This window comes from Dermochelys coriacea, chromosome 12 (assembly GCF_009764565.3).
Source record: "Dermochelys coriacea isolate rDerCor1 chromosome 12, rDerCor1.pri.v4, whole genome shotgun sequence".
Lineage (NCBI taxonomy): Eukaryota > Metazoa > Chordata > Testudines > Dermochelyidae > Dermochelys > Dermochelys coriacea.
The window spans coordinates 40,851,511-40,861,827 of NC_050079.1; the positions used below are offsets into that span (position 1 = coordinate 40,851,511).

At 43.6% G+C, this 10,317-nt stretch overlaps 1 protein-coding gene across 1 annotated transcript in view; it reads right to left on the reverse strand.

Annotated features, from left to right (window-relative positions):
• Nucleotides 1-149: 149 nt before the first annotated feature.
• FANCA (FA complementation group A) overlaps nucleotides 150-10,317 on the reverse strand; it is a 76,199-nt gene continuing 66,031 nt past the window's right edge. Inside the window, 8 exon segments of the mRNA XM_038367988.2 lie at nucleotides 150-508; nucleotides 865-957; nucleotides 1,412-1,568; nucleotides 2,489-2,564; nucleotides 3,113-3,218; nucleotides 4,302-4,364; nucleotides 6,462-6,603; nucleotides 7,534-7,646. Coding sequence (XP_038223916.2) covers nucleotides 401-508; nucleotides 865-957; nucleotides 1,412-1,568; nucleotides 2,489-2,564; nucleotides 3,113-3,218; nucleotides 4,302-4,364; nucleotides 6,462-6,603; nucleotides 7,534-7,646 — 858 coding nt within the window. The 3' untranslated portion in view covers nucleotides 150-400.

A 10,317-nucleotide genomic window follows, 5' to 3' on the forward strand; every position in this document is an offset into this window, starting at 1 on the left:
AAACTAAGTTGTACCACATCAGTCAAGTAGTTGCATAAACTGCAGGCATGTACGTAGTTCCTATTCAGATGGGTCTACAGTTATAAGGGACAGTGGAGTGACTTAAAACGAGGCTTTTTTAAAAAAAATTACAATTCTCCAAGCAAGTCTAAAGAGAAAAATTTAACCTACTGTTTATTATTAACAAGAGCTTCAAGGTTTTGCTTGTAATAAATTTACAAAGTAATTTGAATCAAGTAGACCTGGTTACAAAGATGGAGAACAGCTGATAATTTTTGTGGAATCCAAAGAAATGGATTGACAGGAAAAACTATCTTAGTAAACACTTTCTGCAGCTGCAGAGTTAGACACGTCTTTCTCTGCTGCCCTTGCCTGGGCTACAGTTCTCCACCGGTATCACTCAGAAGAGGACCGGTTCATCATACAAATCCTCAGCTACAGTGGGCTTCCAGGAATGGAAGAGGGCAGCTTTCACCTCTGGGTCAAACTCTTCACAGGGATCCAGTAACTGGGAGGAAAAAGAAAACAACTGGTATTAGAGGCCCATTACTGCTTCTTCTAAGCAACCTGAGATCAGCACCAGCTCAGCCTACCTCCTTATAGTAAACATGCCTCAGCTAGAGAAGAGAGACAGCATGGTTTGGGGGTCAGGCAACAGCTGACTCCACACAAACAGTGGATCTATACTACCAGAAAAGTACTATGAAAGTGGCATTTAAATGCTGTATGGTTTGGGGACGGTGTTAGTTCATGATTAGTCTTGCAAAGAAGACTGAGGGGTGCATGCACGCTGACATTAAATGGAGGGTAGGCAGGAGCTTACAATGACTTGATAAAAGTGAAAAGGAGGAGGATTTAGCCTACCTGTTGTATATGTACAAAGCTGTTTTTAGGGCACCGTGCAATTGAATGTAGCAGAAATTGACGAGCCTTAGTTAACACCTCTAAAGAATCCACCTAGTGGAAAGACGACAGGTTCAGGACAGAAAGCAAAGTCACTTGAAATCCTCACTTTCATCTTTATTAAAAGAATGTTCACTTTTACAAGTGGCTTAGGTACTTTAATTTTACACATGGTGAAGTTATCTACCTAATCTGTAAATAGGATAAATTAAAGTGGACTCTAAGGTCCTCTAATAGCAAGGTTAATGGGCATGTCTATTTTATGATGGCACTCCAACTTGATCATTCTTATATGCCACACTGACAATTATTTGTATGACTATGGCATCTCCAGGCCTTAGCCAAAATCAGAGCCCCTCTGGGTTGGGTACTGTACAAGTATCAATGGTATGTCAGTCATTAAAAAAAAGTAAATATTTGTACAGGCAAGTGAATAAATGGTATTGTGGCTAGGAGGCTTTCAAAGTAAAATTCAGTTAGGTAAGAGAAGAGAACAAACACCACTCACGTGCTTCAAGCTGGGAAGGCTTTGTCCCCCCTGATCTGATCTCTGAGGATTCTCCCCTTCTATGTAGAGTCGAAGCAGCTGGGTATACATGTCAACAGCAACATAAAGGAAGGTTTGCTCTCTGTTAAGTAGGTTTTGGTGAAAGCAGGGGATAAGGCTAGAGGGAATCACACAAGGTATAGAATGAATACAGTGCAAGAGGAAGCACCTCAACAGCATCTCACCATACATCTTTAAACACATTGGGGCAAAGGTACAACCCGCATTTTCACCATCTAGAATGTGGGATTTCACTATCAGACTTGCTGTATTCAGCACTGGACACTATTCCCACCCCTCGGAACACCGGGAAGTGTGAATGGACACTTCTAGCAAGAGAAGATGGAATTACATCATCTGGAAATCAGTTCTGCTGAGTTGATGAAAACAGTAAGATTGCAAGAAGGTTCTGGAGAGCAGGGAAAGCTTTCATGGAGTGACTAACAGAAGTAGCATTGGCTTTTAGAGAGTTACAAGTGTTCTTAGGTTTCCAAGTTACCAGTTTGTTTCACCCATAAGACACTGGCTACACCTGAAGTGGCCAATATAGTCAGGTTGGGTGGGGTATCTTTGCCACTGAGTAATACAGCCATCCCAAACTCATGGCAATTAAATTTTTCTATCACACTATCCCATTAGGTTTCAGAGTAGCAGCTGTGTTAGTCTGTATTCACAAAAAGAAAAAAGAGGACTTGTGGCACCTGAGACTAAAATTTATTTGAGCATAAGCTTTCGTGAGCTACAGCTCACTTCATCGGATGCATTCGGTGGAAAAAACACATTTTTTCCACCACATGCATCCGATGAAGTGAGCTGTAGCTCACGAAAGCTTATGCTCAAATAAATTTGTTAGTCTCCAAGGTGCCACAAGTACTCCTTTTCTTTATCCCATTAGGACTTCTCTCCCTGCACACACACTTGTTCTGTGATTGAGTCAAGCTTAGACATATATAGAATTGCTTAGAAATGGGCATGTGAGCAAGCAACCAGCCACTTTCTTCTCCCATAAACAATTCCCTTAACATTTTTTGTTGTTACCTGTAGAATGCAATAGGCAACAGGCTGATGTATTGGTCTGAGGCAGCACTGTGTAGAATTTGATACGGTCCACGGTCTGCAATATCCAAAGACAGGAAAAGGGTAAAACGCCTTCGATCATCATTGGGTCTCTCCAGGTATTTCTACAGCAGTGCAGATGCTGGATATAGTTCCTTCCAGGCAACAGCTGGAGACCGTGCATAATCTGAAGTTTGGATCAGGTCACTCCTGTGGAGGAGTGCTTGATGGTTTTCAAGCCTGTCTCTAGGAGGTGGCACAGTTCTGAATTTGTGTAACTTATTCGTACGGATTGTCAGCTACTGTGTGGTTTAAGCTGTTTGGACTGAGCTCCCTCTAAACAGCGATTTATTACATTCAGTGAAGATCTGGCAACCCCTCACTGGGCTCCTGCCTCGACACAGCAGCTGATAAAAGTGCTAACACGTGGACACCTAAAGTCAGAAACGTTCCTTTATGCCCCACAGGGCTGATTTCTCTGTGCTGCTTAGAGGGTGGAGAGGCTCCTCCAGACAAATATATTCAACAGATCCAAAAGGTAATCCCTTAAAGCACCTGGTACTAAATTTTGCATTCCCACATGTTGGGAAGGAGAGTTCTACTCACCTTTCTCTGCTGAGTGAAAGAGAGCGAGCCAGGACATGCCTTGCTCTTCCAAGTATCCGAGGATCTCCAGGCACCATTCCAAAGATTTCTGAACCTCTGTCCCTTGCTGTATAGTTCAGAAAACACGCACACCCCTTACTGAATTGTGGTTACATTTCAGACAAAGAACTGCACCAGTAACGGTGAAGGTTTATCGAGTATGATGTCAGTGCCAGCATTCGTACTACTAAAGGCACAGATAGAGCCTTCCTCCACCTCTCTACAGTCAAATGCATTGATGCTAACGCCGGAGGCTCCAGATCACCCTGGACCAAGGTGGAAAGCGTGCTGTAACCAATGGTTATCAAAAGCTGTAGAAAAAGTAACAGCAAGGACCAGCCTATGACCAAAGCATTTCCAGGCAGTTCTCAGCATGTAGCCTTGGGCAAATCGCTTCCCCACAGCATCTTTTAAAAAGGGGGAACATGTCACCACTTATTTCAGAGAGTATTATGGGCATTAGTTAACAGACAACATTCTCCAGCTCTACCCCATCTTCTCCCAGAGTTCATGCTTCTCTCCTGACCAGTTTGTCTCCAAGCCTCCTTTCACATCACCTCTCTGCTTGGAACAGCCTCTCAGATCAATCTTTGCCAAACACCTTCCCTTAAAAAGAAATCCCCAAAACCTTGTTGCACAAAGTAATCCAGCTGCTATGGTCCCTAACCTCTCTGTTTGGTCTGCATTGTTAGATTGTCAGGACAGGGATTCTGCTCCCTCTTTAGGACATTATCTCCTGTAAAGTGCCATGTCTATTTCCTGCCCTATGGAAAGCGACCAATAATAAATGCAAAATGCTATACAAAGGCTAAGCAGCATTATTTGTATTAGTTCAAGCAGCAGGGGAGTGAGGTATAAAGTCCACTGAATGGAAAGGTCTGAAAACAGTGAGTCAGCCAGGAAGACAAATATTAAATACTAACATGGTGGGGAAGGCGGTATCATAATTAAAGGAGGGCTGCTGTGTTTGGCTTATGAGCAAAGTAGGAGAGAGCAAGGACTTCCATCATGATCGGCCTGGGACATTCCTTACTCCCTCCTCTAGCAGGAGGATCCCATCAAGCTTGGTAGTGCTGGCCTAAGGGATTTTTAGGTGGCAAACCAGCCTTTTTAAACCCACACAGTCTAATGAGACAGAAATTGGATTTACCTTTGATGCTAATCTGGTGAAGATGAGATCCATGAGTGAAAAGAACAGCAGACACACTAGGAGCTACAAGTGAAAAAGGCTGCATATTATTGATATAATCAATATTGACTTGAAATGTGTATATTCCATTCATGAAGTAAGCACCCCAAACATGTCCCAAGGCTTTTCTGGGTTTGTCACAGGTAGTGGGATTCTTTCCAGGAAGACTGTCGCTCAAGAGGACCCCAAGCCTGCACAGCACTCTGGGAGCTGATACACCAGGGAAAAACGGGTCTCAGTGACAAAGTCTTGAAGCCAGAGTCCATTATTTCTTCTGGCAAAACTCCATATTAATCACATAATTCTTTACAGCAGAAATGAGAATTGAAAGTCAGTAATCAAAAAGAATTGACAGCCTTCCCCAAACCCACAGATGTAAGTGATCTTCAAGCAAGTACTGCCCAAGCAAAAGCATATTGCAAGCACATGCTATGCACCCTCCCATCTCTGACAGTGCCCTCAGTCCTACCATACAACAGGCCTATTATTCCTGTTCTGGGGCTCTGCCATTCAGGTTAAAACTCGGGTGGTTTTGTGATCAGGGTAAGACCAACCCTGATTTTCACTTGTGCCATTATTCAAATAAGGTCTCTTTCCTTCTAAGAAATATGACAGCTGAACCAGCCAAAAAGATTTATGTACAACATATGTACACTACAGACTAGGATATCTGAGGGGAAAAAGCAGGGGTGCACCTTTTAACTCCACTGAAATCCAACAGACCCAGAGAGACAGAATGGGGAAAAATATAAACAAGCCAGGACTAAATAGGAATGAGGTGTATGGAACTCCCCTAAAATTAACTCCACACTGTTTCATTCCCAGACAGGGCTAACTGATCCAAACACCACACTCAAGCTTCACATAACAGTATGGTTTCTCCAGCTACACAGCACAATGCCAACCCTGTACACAGTGGAAAAAATTCTTCTCACATTACACCTGAGCAACTCCACTGAAGTCAGGGCAGTTGTCCTGCTGTAAGAGAAGAATTTGACCCTAGATCAGTGGCTAGGCAGTTAGTTTGTTTTGACTGCTATTCATTTAACCAAACTCAGTCATGGCACTGTTAGCCTGTCCTTTCTCCTGTTTGTCTTCGCCATATGTTTAAATTGTGAACTTTGAGACAGGAGCTGTCTTCTTTTATTTCATGTGTGGTCAGTACCCAGGGTAACAGGGCTCTCATCCCTGACTGGGGCCTCTAAGAACTACCACAACATACATAAATAGCAATAGTAGTAATCATTGACCCAACAGCAGGAAAAGGCAGGACTGCTTATTTCACACTCATGCAAGTTACTACCTGTACAGGGATAATTTTGAATTTGAATTTAAATATAATTTGTATATTTTGAAATGCAAATTGTCAACATAAAAAGATTTCTCCAAGAACTCCCCTGCATTGGGAGAAGACTCTAATTTAAAAAAAAAAAAAAAAAAAAAAAAAATCAGGGCAACCTCGTTTCCCCTGAAAAAAATACTAAATTGCTCTGATCGTGCAGCTATTTCCTTTTCCCCTCTCCATGGAAAGTGATAGTCCTTGTGCACAAAGGACACTGAGTTAATTGGGGAAAATGGCAGCCACCCGTGAGAAAATTCCTGGATCTACTCAATTTCCAGGGGGTTCTCTGGCTCTCCCTCAGCATTGCAGAGTGCTCTTATTCATGTCCTGTGTACACTTCTCAGCCATCAACCTCACAGCTGAGCAGGCCAAACTGGAATTCTTTTCAGACTTCATCAATGCTGCCTTAAACAGGCAGGAGACTTGCAGCCCCAGTGGTCCCAGCTATCTTCTCAGCACTCTCCCCTGGCTTTTGGTTTTGGAGTGTGTAGGGAAGAGTTTCTTTCTTCTCCTCACTTATCAGAAGATTCCAACAAGCTGAGTTATACAAATCTGACACCACTTTACCTATGGAGGTTGGGGGGAAGAGGAGGGAATTTAGAGCCACATCCCTCCCAGAAACCAGATTTAGCAACAAGGTTTACAAGGGACAAGACAATAGCAGTGGACAGTCATTTCTCTTAGTGTTACAAATAAATAAAATCACGTTTATATTTACTAATGGTTTAAGAACAATTGCAAATAGAGAACTGCAAAGAGTTAAAGATGTCTAATCTTGCCTGCTCTGTGTTAGACCCCACTCTCTTCAGCAGGTGTCTCATTCTTCCATGTGCTGCTTGCTGTTGAACAGTGAAGTGTAGAAAGGCCGCAGAAATCCAGGGTGTATCAGAGAGGGAAAATTCTGCTTCTAAAGAGAGGAAGCTGGGAGATGAAAACAATGTAATCATTCAGGAGAGGGATACCCATGGGTGAGAGTGATGAGAGAAATCAGGACTTCTACCCCAGGCCACGATAAAGTAAGGGATCAAGAGACAAGGTCTTCCTGCCAGGGAGACCTCTTTTCCCCAACTTTTTTTTCCTACATATAGCCAATTCTCCAAAACATCTGACCAAGGGATTGTAGCCATACCTAACCCATCTGCCCAAAGGTCAGGTTTGGGGATGGTTCAGTCACAAACTTTCTAACTCAAAAATCTATTATTTTAGCTTTTAGGACTAGTACGATCATCAGAATGGGAGCATCCAGTTATTGCCTACAAGGGCCGTCAACTAGAAACGTCAAACATATGAGTCCCCACTTCTGCCCACCTACTGCTTGAAGTCAGGAAAGCTGCAGGACCGTGAATAGGAAGGAGTAGTGGTGTTTGCGGGAGGGTCAACCGATGTGCAGCATAGCACCAATATGAGTGTTCATGAAAACTGGGAGGATCAGAGAGAGGACTCCAAATCAAGGGGTAAAAAGGACACTATGATGTCAATTCATTTGACTCACCACTACTGCACAAGGCTATTTTCCTGTCTCTGTTGTCTAACAATAACTCGTCTTCTGCTTTATTCCACAAAGGATCTATATTTTCCTGTACTGCTTGACACTCTCCCAAGATGAAATAGTGACATTCTCTAGCCTGTGTTTATAATTATAAACAGATTATAATGGTTCCTTCTGGCCTTAAAATCCATAAATGAATATGTATAAAGCTGTCCTGCAAATCTCCTGTCTGCCTTAGCATGTCATACTGCCAGCGGAAAGTCCAGCAATCTGTTTCAGAGAGTATGCTCACACACTTCATTTTTCCACAGAAAGATACATTGCCTTGTGTGCAATCTGATATTCAGGCTCCTCAGACTTACCTAGTAGCAGAATGCTGGCATTTCCTCAGTCTCTGCAATTCCTGTGCAAGCGGAGCCCCAAACAGCCTCTTCCACTGGGAGCAAAGCACCGGCTCCAACCTTAGCCACCACAGCTGGAAGAACGTTGGAAACCAAGAAAGTTAGCAATCACAGCCCAGGGAGTGAGCAAAGTGAGACCAGGGTAACTACGTTTGGTAGATGGGCCAGGAGGAACCGCATCTAGAACACCCCTGAAGATACTTCTTTGCAATTCTGCCGTCTTGTGTTTGTTAATCCGCAAGGTACTAGCTGCCCATTCCTGCTTCTTACAACAGGAGTCACTCTGGGAAGGGATTTTTTTCCTCAGCCTACCTTCAGCCATACAGAGGATGATGCGGTTGCATCTGGATTACTTATTTCTGATTGCTTACTCCGTTATTCCCACGAGGCACATGGGACGATGTCTCTGGCCGATGCCTGTGGCTATTTTCATGATATATCTGTGTTCTGAAGGCTTTCTGTGTGTGACTTTTTTATTTTAAGTGTGTGGGATTTTAGATAACTGACCAATTTGTATGTAATATTTTGGGCGTTTGTATAGTGTTAAAAATAAGGGTTTGTATTTTTGCATTTTTAGTCATCTCTGGTGAAGTCTGTGAGCCACGTGGGCCAGGTGGCTATCAGAGTCTTGGGGTTTCTTTTGTTTTTATTTGTTTTAAGAATAGGTCTGGGCTGATTGAACTGTATGTAGGCAAATAAGCAGAAGGTGTCTTACAAAGATGAAGCAGTGCAAGGTCATTAAATCTTTACCAATAGAAAGGTCTTTTGTGGCAGTGTGTCTCCCTCAGTATCCTCACATTGCCTTAGCAGGAAGTGTGCTAAGAAGCTCAAGGCCTAGCTGTCCTGGAGAGATAATCAGTACACAAACCACATGAAACTGCTATAGACATGGGCATCAGCACCAGAGCAGCAAACAGAAACTTGACTGAAGAATTAGGCACAGGGGAAAAATATTTATTTGTGCTTATGGGTTTCTGGACTACTGGCAAAAAGACAAACTTGCACTGTATATCAGAAATTCAGAAGCTTCTCCCACCTTCCCTGTCCTGCACAACCATGGGCCATCGTCCCACAATTCTGTTCCAGCCTTGTAACAACGCTTCCACAAACAAAACAAGATTCCCCCACCATCTCACTTTTCCTGAGTCATATAAATAAAGCTGGAATCATCTGTGGAATATTAGGATAGTAACATGCTACAAAAGCCTCCAAGAGGTTCCGATTTACTACTTAAACAACACATTCCCAGACAAATTAAAAAAAAGTGGCTAAAAGCAATAGTATACCTTTCAGAGGCTAACAATACCGTAGAAATGCCAAAATCACTGAGATACTTGGCTATAAATACGGAAATCCTATACTTGTAGGATAGTCAAGAAGGATACACAGAACAACTGAATTACACGCCCCCCCCCGCCAGCTCTCTCTCTATTGTCCTGAGATTCTTCTCCCTACCCTAGAAAACATTTAGCTTCCCACCCCAAAGAAGTTAATATGATTGGCTTTATATATTCCCATCTGAGGTCACAGAACCATATTCCTCTTTACCATGGATTACAGTCTTAACAGCCTTACTCATACTCTAGCATTTCCGTTGGAATACACAATCCAACATCCTAACTTTTAGGATACCCTCTAAACCTTCCCATTCCAAATGTACCTTAGTGACAGGTAAAGGAATTTTTTATCTTCCCAATGCCATGCCATTCTCTTTTGACCATGCTTTCCCTAACCAGAGAAATCTGGGCCCCAGTCTCTCACCACACTAGGCATTCTTTGCCATTTACATCTTGAAACTTTAATAAATTCCTTGTCCACCTCCAACTTAATCAGGAGCCTGGGGGCACCTCTAGGTTAAAGATAGTTTAATCTGGGTTGGATGGGATGTGGGCTTAGTTTCTTTTAGTTTAGGGTAGTGGTCCTCAGACTGAGGCACACTCCCCCTAGGGGTGCACATAAAAATGTTGGGGGGTGCACAGCGAGCCTGGGCCAGCTCCCTGGGGGTGCAGAGGGAGTGCCACTCAGCCCTGCTCTGTCCCCAGTCCCACTCCAGCTGCCGGGACACAAAGTCCAGTTACCTGCAGTAACTGGCCTCTGCCACCAGGGAAGGGGGCTGGGGGAAGAGCAGCAGCTCCCCACCTCCAGTCACTCCTCACCCCCCTGTCATGGCTCCTGGGGGGGTACAATTGAAAAAGTTTGGGGACCACTGGTTTAGGGCCATTATTTCTCATGTGCTCAGGGGAGTCACATAGGTAACACCTTCTTGGACCAATCTCCTCTGAGGGGAGAGGGTCTGAGTGATTTCTAGGAAGAGATGAATTCTGGTGATGTGTATGCCTGGGCTTCAAGCAACCCTCCTCCTTACCAGGGATAAAATGGGTTCCCCCTTTATACCAGGCTTCTGCCCTTTCTTTTGGGCTTGCGTTCACTGGATACCCTAGTTTGCACATAAGCATCAGCAAGATCTGCTGCTTTTTGGACAGAATCCAGAGGTTTATCCCATATAACAGTGGTTCTCAACCTGCCGCCGGATTGCAGCCCAATCAGCACAGAGCTGCAGCCCATCTGACATCCTCAGGGCCATAGAAGGTAGTATTGGATGCAGCTCACAATGGTAAATAGGATCAGAACCACTGCCATATGGCATCTGATCTCTTCATAACACATGCTCAAGAACTTTTTCTGGGCAAAGAGATCAAACTAGTTATAATTCTCTGCCCTCTTCCCCTTGGCCTATTTTCTCAT